The 18,477-nt window shown below is 39.9% G+C and overlaps 1 protein-coding gene and 1 long non-coding RNA gene across 2 annotated transcripts in view; one reads left to right on the forward strand and one right to left on the reverse strand.

Annotated features, from left to right (window-relative positions):
* Window positions 1-11,222, forward strand: part of CLCA1 (chloride channel accessory 1) — a 31,983-nt gene extending 20,761 nt beyond the window's left edge. Inside the window, exons 10-14 of the mRNA XM_019751755.3 lie at window positions 1,929-2,144; window positions 2,723-2,984; window positions 4,720-4,887; window positions 7,027-7,266; window positions 8,697-11,222. Coding sequence (XP_019607314.3) covers window positions 1,929-2,144; window positions 2,723-2,984; window positions 4,720-4,887; window positions 7,027-7,266; window positions 8,697-9,085 — 1,275 coding nt within the window. The 3' untranslated portion in view covers window positions 9,086-11,222. The remainder of the gene's footprint in view (window positions 1-1,928; window positions 2,145-2,722; window positions 2,985-4,719; window positions 4,888-7,026; window positions 7,267-8,696) is intronic.
* The window catches only part of LOC141572127 (uncharacterized), a 197,738-nt gene that overhangs the window by 64,554 nt on the left and 114,707 nt on the right, over window positions 1-18,477 (reverse strand). The window lies entirely within an intron of this gene.

The raw sequence follows: 18,477 nt of genomic DNA on the forward strand, positions 1-18,477 counted from the left end.
AATTGTAGCCAAGAAAGAGAATTTAATGGTTAAAAGTTTTTAGTTCTTCCAGTAGTGAAATAAAATTAACATAGAAGTTTCAGCCTGATAGTAGACGTTATTCCTAAAGTGCAACACTACTCATTTAAACAAGGCAGTTAGTCTTTACTTGTTTGGAAACAATACTGAGTGATTTCCTCATAAAAACCAGCAACATAAAATATAATAGGTCCAAGAATTCTTTTTTAACATCTGTTAAAACACCCATAGCAATATAATTGGCTCAGAATTTTCTTCAGAGTACATTATCTCAACACAAATTTTCTGGGACAAGTGTTCAGGGATTACTTGCTCTATTTTTCCATTACCTCAAATTCCTGATATTGGCCAAGATTTTCATATAATGAATGGAAAGTGCTTTGTACTGTGAAAAGCCGATGGTGTCGGTCCTGGATCCTGGTCTTGGGTCTGTCATTTACTCTGTCACTGTGGACAAAATCTTTATCCCTTGGGGCCTCAGTTTCTCAGTAAGATATGAACCAGAAACCTTCCACAGGCCCTTCTGGTTCTAAAATTTCAAGAAAACCAAATTTTCTTTCAAAAGTCTTGGTAGTATTTTTTTTAAAATGCTCTTTTCTAATAGTTGCAAAAATATTCACATAAATTTTTAAACTAGGGAGCGTAAACAACCAGCACTCATATCTGTGTGAATTATAATTTCTATTGTGGAAGTTTGGATTAAATTACAGGAATATGTGATGTCAAAGCCAAATAATGACATATTTCAAAGCAACAGGCTTTCTGGTCTACTGAAATAGTATTTATTCAGTCAAAGAGAAAAGCAATTATACTTACTTGGGTTATCCTAGTTCAGATTTAAAAAACTAAACTCAAGAGCCCAGTTTGGAAATGGGAGGAATGTATCTTAGGAAAGTAATTAAACTGATGAAAGGACAAGTTCAGTCAGGCAGTTTCTGCCCATTATTTTTGTATTTCAGAAACCCAACAGGGAGAGAGAGAGAGAATGAGTGTGAGTCATACACCCACCTGCCAGAAGAATCAGATCTAAGAGCCCTTTGCTTTCTCCATATCCAAGATCATAATCTATCTATGGAACTAGACAGTCTGGCTCTATGACCAGGCCACCCTATCTTATAATAGATATCAACTTAAGGACAGTAAATAATTATCCAGGGAATAATTCTCAAAATCACACTTTCTACAAAAGTCTTATTAGCACTTCCCCACCTCTATCTCTGTTCCTCAATGCCTTCATTCTACTCCAAACAACAAGTCAGCCTTGGCTATTGACTTACTTCATTTCTCTTCACAGAAACTGCAATAATAGTCAACCTAACAACTAGTATTTGCAATTCAAACAATCCATATGTGGGTGAAAATAAGTCCCAGTCAGTCCCCTTAAAGGTTTGTAGTCTAGTAAATGAGATGAGCTCTGTATACCAGTAGGTATAAAGCAAAATACAATGTGAAAATGTCCAAGGACTGATAGAAACAAGATTCCAGGGGAGCTCACAGGAGGGAGAGATTATTCTCAGCTGTTAAGTGAGATGGACGTCAGAGAAAGCTTCACGGAGAAAGTGACATTTGAACTAAAGTTTGAAGGATAGGATAGGTGAGGCTTAGACAAATGGAGATGGCCATACAGACTTCTAGGAAAAGCAGAGAGTGAGATAAAGTCACAGAGTCAAGGAATTATGAGGATCATTTGGGGAAGTGGTCTGGCTTGGGCCTAGGAATCAACATTGTGGAAACTAAAGTTCGGAAGGTAATTTAGAATTAGATCATAGTAGGTCCTAAATACCAAACCAAGGACTCAGGCATCACTTAAGGGTTTTTAATGAGGAGACTGAGAGTTGGAAGAATAACAGCAGAGACTATGTGACAGGTGCTGTATCCTCCAGAAAGTAAAGGGTTGTTTTTCTTAACAGCTTGAGAGTAAGGGCTTGACCCTCCAGAACAGGCAGTGGATGAATGGCACAGTGATCGTGGACAGCACTGTGGGAAATGACACATTGTTCCTCATCACCTGGACGGTACAGCCTCCCCAAATCCTTCTCTGGGACCCCAGCGGGAAGCTACAAAATGGCTTTTTAGTGGACACACACACCAAAATGGCCTACCTCCAAATCCCAGGCACTGCTAAGGTATGAAGTTACCTATCTTCCTTCTCGCAATTTGACAAGGTAAAAAAAGGTTTTTATAGAATAACCATAGTTTTTAAAATGTGGGTTGATTGCTAAAAGGAGAATCAGTATGGCACAAGAGAGAAAACAAGGGAAACGCTCCATCCAGTGGAAATCGTTCAGGATGACAACAAATCAAGATCGAGGAAACTGGTGATATTTTCTCTGGGTTTAACTAAAAGGCGAACCTTCAAATTACACAGCAGTCAAGATGCAATCTGATCCTTGAAGCTTCAGGATGACGAAAACTATTTCCTCTACCTCGGGAAACCATCAATTTGAACCTGCCCTTGATAAACCAAGGCAAAGACAAGGACATGGCTTTCAGACTTCATTTTCCACAAGTAGGATTTTCTTGACAATAGGAACCATGTAGTCAGTTCAAACATATCAAAGTTTCCGTTGGCTGAGAGTATCAAAGATCATCTTAGATATGCATATAACATGCTTATGTCATATAGGCTCTTCCTATAGGTGGCACTGAAGTCAGGTCTCTGTCCCCTAGTTACTAACTGGACATGTCTCTTTGTTTTGGTCAGGTTGGCGTTTGGAATTACAGCCTGCAAACAAGCTCGCAAACCCTGACTTTGACTGTCACCTCCCGCGCATCGAGTGCCACCTTGCCTCCAGTTACAGTGACCTCAAAAATGAACAAAGACACAGGAAAATTCCCTAGCCCTATGGTGGTTTATGCAAAGATTCACCAAGGATCCTTGCCGATTCTCAAGGCCAGTGTCACAGCCCTGATAGAATCAGTGAATGGAAATACAGTTACCTTGGAATTATTGGACAATGGAGCAGGTAACCACCCAAGAAATTGGAAAACACATCTTTCTTTTCCAAAAAGCAACCAGGGAAGAGCAGGAGGACATGGTCTAGTGCCGACACTTAGAAGCAGGAAGTCCTGCACTGGGGTCTGGTTGAGAGAGTTCTCCACTTCCCCCTAATTCCTGTATTTCAAAATGTTGAAAAACATGAATAGGTGCTCACATTTAGTTTCTTCAAAGCCCAAACAAATTAGTCGCTCAAGCTCAATAGGCTCAGTGACTCTAGGGAGTTGTCACAGGGTATTCCACACTCCCCAAAAAGGGAAAGAGGAAAATTAATAACTATCTTGTATTAGGTGTTTTATATGAAGAACATATATATTATATATGCCGGGGTGCCAAAAAAATGTATACACATTTTAAGAGCTGTTATCTATGTATTACTTTTCGAAGTTGAATTGAATTACGGTAGCAATGTGTAGTATGACGTTTACTCAAAAGATGGCGTTAATCAAATGAACGCTAGTGTCACCGTGCGATAGGCAGGACAGTCAAAGAAAATGGCAGAGGCACCATTGTCATTCAAGGACCACAAGACCATTTTGAAGTGGTATTTGAAATTCAAAAACAGTTTGGAGGTACAGTGACAACGGAGGCGTGAGTATGCAATAAAACTTCCAACATGCCTAACAATTGCACGCATTTGTGATAAGTTTGAGATACATGGTACTATGTGAAGAAATTGAAATGTCATGCGTAACAATACAAGTGGACACTTTGGCTAATGTTGCTCAAGCAGTAGTTTGCTGTAATCAGAAGTGTCTGGATGCTGATGGTAACCACTTTGAGCATCTCTTGTAATTGCAGAAGTCAAATGTGACTTGTATTCATCTTTTGTTTTTGGTATATATTATTACAATTTTAATATGGTTTTTCCTTTCTTAAAATGTATATACATTTTTGGGCACCCTGTGTGTGTGTGTGTGTGTGTGTGTGTGTGTGTGTGTGTGTGTATCTTCATTTTTATCTTCACCATATACTTTTGAGTATTATTATCCCTACACAACAAATGAAGAAACTGAGGCTTTCACATTTAGAAAGCAGCAAACGGATTCAAGTACAGTTATATGTAACTCCCACACATATGCAGACTCTATATCATCTTGTCCCCAAAGTGAAAATCCTGCCCATTATTTTTGTAATTAAGAAATCTAACAGGGAGAAAGAGAATTAATTCTACATTTCTTTTTAGGAAGAATTTGACTACTTATGGTAATGCAAATAATATTAGAACAAATTCTGTAAATGAATTTCCTACCTAAATCTACCCTGGGGAGAAGTCATGAGTTTTTGAAAAATAATCATATAACATTTTTTTTCTTTCCCGTAACATTCAGCAGTTCTATTCAGTTCAACAGATACATATTGAGTAGTTATCTTCTGCTCTGTTGGATGTAACAGAGACACATGACAAGATCTCTGATTTCAAAAAGAAAGACAATAATTCAGGAAGATGGGATGTATACATATAATACTATAAACACACCACACACACACCCACACACACACACACACACACACACACATACGCACACACACACTTGTAAAAGAAATAGACCTCATCCTAATACAGTCAAATCCTAAACTCTTTTGCAAATAATTCTGGATTCTTTTTGCTTTGAAAATTTTTAACCCACACGTGAGTTGGAAATATACAAATGCCCAGTTTCTTTTAGAATATTCATTAATGCCTTCATTTCCTTGTCAAGGTGCTGATGCTACTAAGGATGACGGTGTATATTCAAGGTATTTTACAGCTTATGATACAAATGGTAGATACAGCGTAAAAGTGCGGGCCCTGGGAGGAGTGCGCACGCCACAGAAGGCAATGCCCCCGCGGAACGGAGCCAGGTACATACCTGGCTGGATTGAGAATGGTAAGTCATCTGTAATGACATACCTGGCTTAAGTAAAAGGTTTGGGATTGAGAGGAAACCATTAAGCCTATGGGGAGAATCTGCAGGATTAAATCAGGGTCTCTCAACTTTGGCACTACTGACGCTTTGGGCCACATAATTATTTGTTATGGGGGCTGTCTGTGCATTAGGATGTGTCACAACATTCCTGGCCCTACTTGCTACATATCAAAAGCAGCCCTCGCAGTCATGACAATCACAAATCTCTCCACTGTCCTCTAAAATCATCCACTGTCCTCTAGGGGGCAAAAAAGCCCCCAGATGATGACCACTAGATTGAACGTAGCTTTTGACTGAACTCAGTTCAAATTCTAGTCCTTTGTCAAATAAATTATTTTAGGTAATCTCTTTGTGCTTCACTTTTCTCAGTTGTTAAATAGGGATAATAATGGCTACTACCTTGTAGGATGGTTATGAGGAATAAACAAGGAAATACACCTACCGGTAGTAAGCTTGTTGCTGGTAAACAGCAAGCATTGGATAAACGTTTGTTATTATCTTTAATGAACATTTTGTAATGGAACTCTTTCCACTGATATAGGCATTTCCTTAGAATCAAAAAAATAACAATTTAGGGCTTATCTACATCAATATAACCATAAGGCTCCTGTCTCCATTTCTTCCTTTCTCTTCCTGCTTAGACCAGACACAACAGTAGATGAATCTAATACCAGCTGGCACATTGAGCACACATGCAAGCATGTGTGAAAATTACTCTCTAAGAAACAGTCCTACACGACTCTTAGTTATAAACACTTTCTCCAGACTAAAGCTGGAATTGGGATCAAAACTGAGTTTTGATGGCTTCTGGGACCTGTTTCCCATCAATCTCTACTCTGTGCTGGGCAAGGTTTTTTCCTAGCACTCACTGCTGTGCAGTAAGAACAGCTCCTCCCATAAGCTTCCCACTGAGCTCTTTACTTGACTGTATGCTCCATAAAGTGAGGATTCTACGACATGTGGTATCTCCTCATGTAAAAGTATCATAGGAAAAAATGCTTTAAAAGACACCAATGCTTACCATTGCAAAGTTCTTTCAAATACTTCAGCTTATTTTATTCCCATTTGTCCTTCTTTTTGAGTTAGGGGAAGAAGGCAGGAAGGGTCTGGTTTAATGGCTCTATCGAGCCTATGCTTAGTCTTTTACTTACATTAGTACATTCCATTTTCCTAATTATCCCATTTTAAAGATGGCAAAACAGAGGCTAGATAAGATATTGGTCTATAACTAATAGTGGTAGCCCCTGGCTTGGCATTGGGAAGCTAGGTTCTTCCCTCCATACCTTGATGATCCTTCACACCAAGAGAGACGGTCTCTATTGGTGAGTCTAATACTACCCCTCCTGAACCTGCTAACATACCCACTTTATCTTTGCCCAAGACCAGATTAATGGGTATGAAGATCAATCTGTCTCTAGAGGCAAAACTTTTAAGGGCTAAAGAAGTAGAGTTCATGAAAAAATAAATTTGCTACAAGAACTAGGTTTCCATGCATTCATTGAGAAAAATCAGAAGTTTTGGAAAGCATAAAATCTGAGAATCCCTAACACAAAACATTTTATAAGAAACTATAATCTAATAAGAAACATATAATACAAACATAGAGAAAGAGAAAAAAATGTACAGGATAAATAAGTAAGGCAATGCTTAAATGTCCAGATGATTAATTACCAAGTAAATAGAAAAGATAATGAGATCCACAATGTTATTTAGGGGTAAGAGACTTCTTGAGCCAGTCTGAGGTTTAAAACAGAGATAGTATTTGAACCGACCTTGTGGACAGGTAAGATCAGGATAGACTAAAAGGTGGGGAAAGGAGCAATTCCAGGACAAATGTCATGAAAATAAATTATGAAAGTTATTCCACTAAATATCCAGGAAATGTCTGTGAAATAAAGAATTGTGATTCTCTCTTTGCCTTTTTCCCTCTGGTACAAATGGATATGAGACCTTTACACCCAACAGTAAAATGAATTTTGTGAGTGGGAGGGAAAAAGGAGATGGGAGGAATAGGAAGATGGCAATCCAATAACGAAACAGAGAGAAGTATACCAATTTTGTGGTGCTGCTTCCCATGTACTGAAGAAAGTTTTCATGTAGGTGAAGTAAAATGGAACCCACCAAGACCCGAAGTTAATAAGGACGGTCTTCAAGGCAAGAAAGTGTGTTTCAGCAGAACAGCCTCGGGAGGTTCGTTTGTGGCCTCCAATGTCCCTAAGGCTCCCATACCTGATCTCTTCCCACCTTGTCAAATCACCGACCTGAAGGCAAAAATACAAGGGGAAAGTCTTATTAATCTGACGTGGACGGCTCCTGGGGATGATTATGACCATGGAAGAGGTAAGTTCCGTGTGGGGTGGAACCTACAGAGGAGTTGAACCACTAAGCAGAGATGCAGGAGGGTGTGAGGCAGGCAGGCGTTTTGTGCTGCCAGAGGCAGGAGGGATCTTGAATGTCCCCTGAAATAAAAGGGGTTGAAGGAGGGTGAAATGGGTAAAGGGGTCAGATATATGGTAATGGATGGAAACTAGACTTTTGGTGGGAAGTACGCTATAGAGCATACAAATATTGAATTATAATGTTGTACACCTGGAACTTATATAGTGTTATTAACCAATGTTACCTCAATAAAATATTAGTTAAAAAAACAAAAAGATTTTAAAATGAGAAGTATAGAATCTGAAAAACTTGCCTACTTTAGGTATAAGAGGTTCCAACCAGGAAAAGGCAATCCTCAGTTTTTTCCCTTGCCAAAGTGTCCCTCAACAAAGCTTATTTTTAGTAATGAGTCCTGGAGCGGATTGGGAATAGAGCATAGATATCTGTGGAGAAGAGCTGTCCTTTGGAAGAAACCTCTCCAGCTATGGTCTGTGAGCTGCAGCAACAGCATCACAGGAATGCTGCGTAGTGACTGTGGAACTTCAGGCCCCATCCCAGACCTACTGAGGCAGAATCGGCATTTTAAGATCTCTAGATGATTTGTATGAACATTAAAGTTTGAGAAGCACCCATTCTAACAGTTTCTGATAGGTTGATTAAGTAAGTAGGTAAATCTAGTGAATATATCCTTGGATTGGTAACAGGAAACTCAAGTAAACGCCTCTGTCCTACCTAGGCTTTCTCTTCTGAATCCACAGCTTTACCCCACTCCTGCGAATGTCTTTTCTGCCTCCTTTACTTAACTGAGCCTGAACTTTTATTGGAAAATTCCCTTTGTTCTCGAAGAGTCTGCTCCTTCTCCCAATAGCCAAGTACCAGAGATGGGGAGAATTATTATCTAAGCTCCCCTTTCAAAACTAGGCCATTACTCCTATGATCTCATGTTTTTTTTGTTGTTGTTGTTCTTTTTAAGAGTCCATCTTATGCCCTTGAGCTATGCTAGCCTTCATCCCCTCTCTTCACTGTCATTTACAGTCTCACCCAAGAGAGGCACCTGAGTCACAACGTTCTCCCCTCTTACTTCCTAAAATCACTCTGCCTGGTGTCAGAATCTGAAAACTCCTCTATAAATCATTGAATAATAAGCAGTAATTAAACCACTTCCTCTCTTAGCCAAGTGCTAGGCCCAGAAATACTGACCTAGCCTGATTCCATTTTACATTTATCACTCTGTCAAGATACACAAACAAGAATGTGAAACAATACTAACGGTTATAAAAATGGACCATCAGTTATTTATTCATTAGCACTTTATGGGAGGGCGTTTCTAACAGCCTTTTAAAACTTCTCTAAGACTTGAGAATTATAAGTTACTTCCTCTTTTTTTTCAGCATACAAGTACATCATTGGAATAAGTACCAATATTCTTGATCTCAGAGACAAGTTCAATGAATCGGTTCAAGTGAACACTACTGATCTCATTCCCAAGGAGGCCAGCGCTCAGGAAGTGTTTGTGTTTAAACCAGAAAGCATCACTTTTGAAAATGGCACGGACCTCTTCATTGCTGTTCAGGCTGTTGATAAGGTCAACCTGATGTCAGAAATCTCCAACATTGCACGAGTATCTTTGTTTATTCCCCCACCGACTCCACCAGAGACACCTAGTCCTTCTCTTCCTTGCCCTGATATTAATGTCAATAGCACCATTCCTGGCATTCACATTTTAAAAATTATGTGGAAGTGGCTCGGAGAATTGCAGCTGTCCGTAGCCTTGGGCTGAGTTTTCATGAAATAAATAAACCATCCATCCTTCTTTTCAATATAAAACTTTCTAAAATGTATTTTAGATTTCCTGTAGGGGGCAAATTAATCAAATTAAATGCTAAACAACTGGATACAGATGTATAAAAAACTATCCATTCAAATCCAAAAGTTTAATCCTCATTCAGGCATTTATTACGATTTTGAATACTAGAAAGGAGTGCTTGCATCAATAAATGGAAGTATGTTTTAATTCGATGTAAGGGGCTTTGCTGGTTAAAAAGAACATGTAATTGCAAATGAAAGATGCCAGAAATGCCCAACCAGGTCAAACTATTTAGATAAAAAGCATGGCTTGTTACAGAGAAGATTTGAACCAACATTACCAGCGATGTACATTATTTTCTCCAGATTTAGGCAAGGATGATGCATTCAACGCAGTGATTGCATTGTAGCAATAACAGCATGATGAAGGCTCCACAGGCATAGAAATGTATGTTTTGTGCATAAAATTATGCGTTGGTGATGATTAAAGGCACAGTGGTGGGAGATGAGGTGGGAAAGGTAGGTTTGCGCCCAGTGTGAAGGGAAAGTGATTGAGAAATAAACATTTTTGTACCAGTGTTCTCTACTAGTGCCTTAGATGCCTTTCATTATGTTATGTAATGCAGTTCAGTTCATTCAACAACACGTATGAGCCGCCTACTGTATTCCAAACCTATGCCAAGTCCTGAGTAGAAAAAGATAAGTGAAATTTGGCCTTTTGCCTGTAGGCAATAAAAAAAGCATTTAAGGATTTTTTTTTTTAATTAGGAAGTAAATATTATCAAAGCTACGCTTGAGAGAGAAAGGGGACTTTGAGGACCACATGGATAAAGGTGGGGGAGGCTAAGGGCATGACAGATGAAAGGGGAAGGAGGAAAAATGGAGCCAAACAGACTTAGCAATATGGCAGTCCCCATCAAGAACTAGTCACAGATGCCAGTGCCTCCAAGGGAAAGTATTCTTGTGAACGGTGTTTCAGCCTCTTAGTTTCATTAGCATAATGAGTTCAAGATGGGGGTGGCTCTGTGCTTGAAAACAAAATATCTAGGAGATTGTTTCTACATAGACCCCAAATTTGCTTCTTTATTTATAGGTCTTCCTTATTTCAAAACAGGATTTGAGGCACCTTAGAGATACATGCAATAAACACAATAAAAAATTAAGAAAGTAAAGAAATGGAATGAAGTAAAGAGATAATAAAAACTAGAGAAAGGTTCGGCATATCCAATGCCTCATATAATGTTCTGTACAAGTGCAACAACCAGGTCTCACATTTCATTTTGAGCTTCCAAGCAAGCAGAACAAAGGAGACACAGAAGAGTAACAAGATTAACAGAGTCTACCGTGAAAAACAAACCAGAGGCTCAGGAGGAGAATGGCTTTTCCTCCTTGAGACCCATGTGAGGTTTCATCTGCAGACCCTCAATACATGAGGATACTGTTATATTAACACTGCAGCCTAAGCAACATCCATATAATCACCACAACAGTTTAATACAGGGGTGATCACAACGTTCTTCCCTGTAATCACACTTTCCTGTGGTGTCACAATGAGTGACACCCCAGTGTTGTTCAGGAAAGACAATTATACAGGGGCCCAAACAATGCAAGTCTAGCAAGCAGCTCTTGAGTTTGCACCCAAGACAAGATCTGGTGTGAATGGACTGCTCCTCATTCGGGCCATTTTTTATGACTAGCTTTTTCTTATGCACAGGTTTGTTACAATAACCGAGAAGCAGAGAGTTCTGAGGCTAAGAAGACACTGACGTCCTAAAATTCAGTCTTGTTTATTGAGGGCACATCAGGTACTTTGCCAACCCAATGGACAGAGAGTGAGATTGAAGCCTTCTTCTGACAGTTATGAAACCAAACGAGAGCACATGCCTAACTAGAGGGCCGCTCACCTGCCCCAGGTGTACAAAGGAGCCTGAGGCCCCCAACTCAGCCGCATAGAACAGGACCGCCATGGGTTTAGCCTGGACAATTTCTAAGTCACTAATGGAGATTTTTAATTTCCTATTTGGGTGAACTCAATGGAATGTGTCTTGGGATACAGTGAGGAACTACATAGGAATGTGATGTTACTTCAGAGAAATGAGGTAAATGTCAACATACAGATCATACAGATAAGACAGAAAGTAGAGAACAGCAAAGGAAACAGTCTCATGTATTCTGGGTTATAGGGCAGCTTGTTGCAAAATGGATCCTGAGTGTCGCATGTGATAAAATAAACCAAAATTTCGCTTTCTGCCATCATTATCCCACAATGACCTTAGTTTTTTAAGTTTCTGATAGGTTGATTAAGTAAGTAGGTAAATCTATTGAATACATCCTCAGCATTGGTAACAGGATTCTCAAGTAAAGGCCTCTGTCCTACCTAGGCTTTCTCTTCTGAAGCCACAGCTTTATCCCGCTCCTGCAAATGTCTTCTCTGCCTCCTTTACTTAACTGAGCCTGAACTTTTATTGGAAAATGCCCTCTCTTCTAGAAGAGTCTGCTCCTTCTCCCACTGGGGATGGGGAGAATTATTTTCTAAGCTCCCCTTTCCAAATTAGGCCATTACTCCTATGGTCTCATGCTTTTTGTTGTTATTGTTCTTTTTAAGCTTCCATCCGATGCCCTTGAGCTATGCTAGCCTTCATCCCCTCTTCACTGTCATCTATAATCTCACCCAAGACAGGCACCTGAGTCACAACACTGTCCACACTTACCTCCTAAGGTCACTCTGCCTGGTGTCAGAAACTACATGAAAAAGTCTATCAATATTTTAGCCTCAAAATTCCTGATCTTCACCCATGTACACTCAGCCTTAGCAAACTATTGGACTAGATCATGAAAAGGCGCCTTTATATAAGTAAAAAAATGGGATGATATTGGCAATTCCACATGGTTTGACCTAATGCTTTCAAGGCCACGATCTAGACATTGTAATGACCTAGAACAGTTCTACCAATAAAATCTTAAAACACAGTATCTTCCTCTGGCCACAGCCTCCTCTGAGTTGTTCGGTTACTACCCCATTAAACAGGCTTTCTTATTTCACAATGATCTATTACCATTTGATTGTCTCTTTTTAACCTTATCCATTATCTCCTTCCCCATACAGCTCTTACACATCTTGGTGTGTCCCTTCAAATCCCTTCAACTCCCTCATCAACTTTTCTTCTTATTACACCTGCCCCCAAAATCCCTAGCTTTGCATTAAGCATATCGTCTGTGTACTTGAGGCATTCATTTATCCATTTAGCAAATATTTTTAAGTACGCACTGTATCCCAAATAGTGTGTTAGATGCAAGGATACAATGGGTAAACCAGCGAGGTATGGTTTCTGCTCTCAAGAACTTTATAACCAGTCCACCGATAAACAAGCAAGCCAGCAATTAACACGCAGTAGGTAGGCATTATTTTAGGGGAAGTATCTATTTTAAGAATCCATGGTTTTGTAGCTAATTCACACCTGGTGTCTGCCAGAGGAAGTGGTACTTCCACTTTCATGATGTCTGGCTATAAGTATAAAATGAGGAGGGAAAAACCAAGTGAAAGAAAAGAAACAAAATGACCCTAATCAAAACTTCACTTCTCCAAATATTACTGTAGCTTACATGTTGGGCAAAATCTACTGCCAGATTCATACTGGAGTGATCCTAGGGATCTAATTATTTCATTTCATTCACTCAACAATAATCTGGAGATGTCAACACCAGCAAAAGAATGAGAGAGAGAGTGAGAGTGAGAGTGAGAGAGAGAGAGAGAGAGAGTTTAAGCACTGTGGTTTTTTTTTTTAATTATACTTTAAAAAACTACCTGACATATAGCCTCAATGGATTCTACCTAGCCCCAAATAATTCTACATGATTTCAGACTTATGAAGAAATGCTGAAATGTTTCCAAAGAACATGCTTTTCAAGCATATTTGTTAGAGGGATTCATTAAAATAAAAAAAGAGAGGCTAAATCAACAAAAGTGTTCAAGGAGTTTATAGTAAAATTTCACAGAAAGAGTCAAATACGACAATCGAGGTAAGAACTAAATGATGAGGACAGGAAATGCACTAGAAAGCCTAAGCAATGCATTGTTATTGTAATTGAGAAAAATCTGGCACCCATTGTGGAAAATGAAACATGATAAATTGTTCTTCTGAGCCTATTTTAACTGTCATAGAGATAAATCTTTTCCTAAATTTCAAAAGTAATTCCAAATCCATTAGGAAAAAACCAGAAAGCATGTGATGGGCTGCAGAACAGACGGCATGATTCAAACAGCAGAGGGCATACCAGGCTCATGCATGAGTCAGGCAGGCACAGGACAGACAGCAGCTAATCCTACTCATAGGGGGCGGCTGTAGGACCCAGGGCAGCACCTTAAGGATCCAGGCAACCAGCCTAGAGCAAGGTTTCTGAGGGTTGGAAAGCAGAATACCGCCACTACCACTATCACCCCACCAGCTGTGTACGGGGAAGGAGAGGTGAGCAGGGTTTCAGGGCGTTTGGCCAAGAAGAGAATGGTGTTACGTTATTACCATCATTATTTGTTCTATTATCTGATATTGATAAGAGCCAATATTTACTGGGTTTTTACTAAGTTCTTCTGGGCACTAGGTTCGCTATATACTCACATTCATACCCTCCCCTAATATTTGAGAGGCCCCGAGGCAAAAGTACAAATGGAGATTCACACACCATGTGTATAATTTGCAAATATTATAAAACAGACTAATAAGCTGTTAAAATGTGTTATTTCTTATCTTGACCAATATACCTTCATAATACCTTAGAAGACCAGGTTCAAACTTAAAATTCTTGAACTCCTCACATGCTGGAACATGGCAGCTGAGAAACAGATGGACCATGGAACACCCTCTTTTCTTTCCATCCTCCCCAATTCCAGTCCTCACCCTCAGGAAACTCATGTACATGGGTGTGGCCTGTTCAGCGTACACAACAGATCAGCAGTTGCCCTTTGTCCATCTCTCTAGTCCGAAAGTTCATACACAATTGATGCTATCTGCCCTAGGCAGAACCATCCTGGCACCCACGTCAGTTCTGGCCCACTCAGGTCACAAAAGGAGGAGCAGTTACTTATCAGGGCTTCTCAGGTTTCAGGCATGTGTAGTGTGTTCTAGAAGAGGTGAGCGGTTACTCACTGGATGAGCACAACCCTTGGCACTGTGGATTCCTCACCACATAGAAAGAGGATAAGACCAGCTCATTAACTCGGGGACCCAGTACAAAATAAAAATGCAGGACCCCTTGTTCAAGCAGCAGTAAATAATCATGTTATTAAAGGTACTAAAATATAAAGCTTTTTCCTTTCTTTCATAATCTGTCCTGACTTGTCATAATGTTTTTTATTTGTTATTTAAAGTTGTTCTAAATAAAGAAAAATTATAATTTTAAAGTATTCATATGACTTTTACCATTCATTTTTATACTGTAAATGCCGATATAAGAGCATTGAATTTGTATGTGGAAAACACAATTTGTATTTTTGTAGTTTGTGCATGTATATGTATTTCATTCTTGCCAAAACAATGAAAACACTGCATAAAACTGACTCGTGTTTGTTTGTTTTTTATTTCACATCTTGCTATATGCTATCTACCTTAGTCTCATCTATAGGTAAGGATGGACTGAAAGGAAAAGAAACTATGGGTTGCCCTACTTTTCTCTTTCCTTCTAGGTTATCATTTTCAACATAAGTAGTTGGATACAAAGGGAAATGACATGAATAATACAATTTCTAGGTCATTTGTGTTTCTTAGAATGTCATCGCCTTCTTTCTGTTTCTACAGTTCTTGATCAAACTGAAATCACAGCCTCTCCAGCTGTCAAGGCACCGCCTATTCAGTCACAGACAGAACATGTTTACCTTGTACTCACTTTGAGTCTTGCTGAACTCTAATACATTGTGAGTCCACCTGAATTCTGTAGTCATGGGACATTGTAAATATTATATGCAAATGGGGTAGCAAACAATGGTAGACACACATATTGCATGTAATCCCTCTACTTAAATGCACGATGCATTATCCCATCAGACTTCACTTACAAATCATATGTCCAAAGACAAAATTATTAAGAATTTCAAGACAACGAAGATCCAGTCAAGATGGCAGAGTAGGTAAAGGCTGTGCTTACATTCTCTCACAACCACATCAAAATTACAACTAAACTACAGAACAACCATCTAGCTGAAGTCTAGCTGAACCAAAGCTGTATAACTAAAGACATACAAAAGAAGTCACCTGGAGACTGGTAAAAGTGGCAGAGGTGTGGAACAGGCTGGTCCCACACCCATGTGTGATCATTAAAAACTGGGAGGGGTATCTTGGCTGCAGAGGTCCTCCTTGGAGGAGCGAGGGGTCCCAGCCCCACACCAGGCTCCTGAGTCTAGGGTTTCAGTGTTGGGGAGAGAAGTCTCCTTAACTTCTGGTTGTGAAAATAAGCAGAGATTGTGGCTGAGTGAGACGGAGGGGAGCTATAGTCCCAGATGCTCCTCTTAAAGGGCCCATACACGGACTTACTCGCTCACAGGCTCACTTGCTCTGAGATCTAGTACTGGGGCAGCAGCTTGAAAGGTGCCAGGGATGCACAGGTAGTAACTGAGTTGTCTGGCTTCATAGTGAGGGCTGGAAAGGCAGCTTTCTCCAAGAGGGAGGAGCTGGTAGAAGCCATTGTTTCTTTGTTGAGACCTCCCTGCTCCCAGCGTGCAGACACAGGTGGCCACCAGTCTGAGTCTCTATCAACTTGGTGAATACCATTTGTTCACCCCACTCTAGTGATTCTGAGACCCTGCCCCAACCAACTTTCGGGCATGCCCAAGCCACTTCCAGTGGCTTTTCTGTATAAATGGCCTGTCTTGACTTATGGTGCAGACTTTCCTAAAATCTCTCAAAGGTACATGAAACCCAAAAAAGCAGCATCTGGCTTTGGCATGTCCTGTACCACTGGCTGAGCAGCCCTAAGCCCAGCACTAGTCACAGCTGGCCTTGGTTTGCAGCTTGGACTCTGGAGGCACCTCCAAGGCCAGCATGGGAGGTGGCCATTTGCATATTGCTTTGTGGCTCATGCCAGGTGGCCCCAGGCAGGACACAGACTGTGGCTGAACTTGGCCTGCAGCAGGACCCCTCCCAAGAGCCCCAGGGCTGGAATGCCTGATGGCCAGCTTTGGACCAAGCCAGAGCATCATCCAGCTTCAAGGATGACACACACAAAAGGCAGACTGGGCAGGCACCAGAGCCCTTCTAAAGCAAATTGTGCTTTGTAGGCTCAGCCCCTGCACAACAGCTCCTCCACTGTAGTCACAGCCAATCCTCACAAACAATCAGCCTGAGGGTCAATCCCTTCCACTGATGTGGAAACTAAGGCTCAACTACAACAGGGGGCACATACAACCCACCCACACAAGGGACATACCTGGAGCACTCGGCTCAGGTGACCAGGGAGACTGTGCCACTAGGCCCCACAGGACACCTACTACATAATGCCACTCTACTAAGACCAGGAGGCATAGCAACCCTAAATACTAAGTAAAAAGAAATGCAGGGAGGCAGCCAAATGGAGAGACAAAGAAAGAAGTCCCCCAAAATAAGAACAGAACAAAGCTCCAGAAAAAGAACTAAGCAAAATGGACACAAGCAATGTACCAGATGCAGAGTTCGAAACACTGGTTATAAGGATGCTCAGTGCTCTCAGGGAGAACTTCAAAAAGAGATAGAAAAAATAAAAATGGAGATAAAAAAACATAAAAAAGAACTACTCAGAAATAAAGAATACAATAATTGAAATGAATCATACATTAGAGGGAATCAACAGATTAGATGGAGCAGAGGATCAAATCAGCAATTTAGAAGATAAAGTACCAGAAAACACCCAATCAGAACAGCAAAAAGACTTTTAAAAAATGAGGACAGTTTAAGGGCCCTCCGGAACAACATCAAGTGTACCAACATTTGCACCATAGGTGTAGCAGAAGAAGAGAGCAAGGAATTGAAAACTTATTTGAAGAAATAATGACATAAAACTTCCCTAACCTTGTGAAGGAAATGGATATTCAAGCCCAGGCACAGAGAGTCCCAAACAAGATTAACCCAAAGAGGCCCACACCCAGACACATCATAATTAAAATGTCAAAGATTAAGGACAAAGAGAGAATTTTAAAGGAACAAGAGAAAAGCAGTTAGTTACTTATGTCACTGAAGTGAGTTCCCGTAAGTATGTCAGCAGATTTCTTAACAGAAACTTTGCAGTCCAGAAAGGATTGGCACAAAATATTGAAAGACATGAAAAGCATCAACCTACAACCAAGATTACTCCACCCAGCAAAGATATCATTTAAAATCAAAGGCTTCCCAGAAAAGAACTTCCCAGAAAAGAAAAAGCTAAAGGAATTCAACACCACAAAACCAGTATTACAAGGAATGTTAGAAGGACTTCTTCAAGATGGAAAAAAAGGATAAAAAATATGAATAATAAAATGGCAATAACTATATATCTATCAACAACTACTTTAAATGTAAATGGATTAAGTGCTCCAATTAAAAGACATAGGTAGTTGAATGAAAAGAAAACAAAACCCTTACATATGCTGCCTACAAGAGACTCACTTCAGATCGAAAGACACACAGAGACTATGAGTTTCTGTTTCTCATTTGTTTGTCTTGTTCTTTTGTTGTTTTTGGTTTATATATACCACATATCAATGAAATCACATGGTTACTCATAGACACAGACAATAGTTTAGTGGTTACCAGAGGGTAAGGGGGGTGGGGGGTGGGAGATGAGGGTAAAGGGGATCAAATATATGGTGATGGAAGGAGAATTGACTCTGGGAGGTGAACACACAATGGGATTTATAGATGATGTAATACAGAATTGCATACCTGAAATGTATGTAATTTTACTAACAATTGTCACCCCAATAAATTTAAAAAAATAAATTAAAAAAAATAAAAAGACACACAGAGACTGAAAGTAAAGGGATGGAAAAAGATATTTCATGAAAATGAAAACAAAACAAAAAGCTGGGGTAGTGATACTTATATCGACAAAACAGACTTTAAAACAAAGGCTATAAAAAGAGACAAAGAAGAACCCAGTGATCCCCCTGCTGGGTATTTATCCAAAGAAACCCAAAACGTTACTTCGAGGGGACATGTGCATCCATATGTTCATTGCAGCATTATTTACAGTAGCCAAGATATGAAGGTAACCTGGGTGTCCCTGAGTGGATGAATGGATAAAGAAGAGGTGGTACATATATACAATATTACTCATCTACAAAAAAAATGAAATCTTGCTATCTGCAACAACATGGATGGACCCTAGAGCGAATTTTGACGAGTGTAGTAAGACAGAAAGACAAAT

Source organism: Rhinolophus sinicus, chromosome 14 (genome assembly GCF_057876585.1).
Source record: "Rhinolophus sinicus isolate RSI-liver-muscle chromosome 14, RSI-T2T, whole genome shotgun sequence".
Lineage (NCBI taxonomy): Eukaryota > Metazoa > Chordata > Mammalia > Chiroptera > Rhinolophidae > Rhinolophus > Rhinolophus sinicus.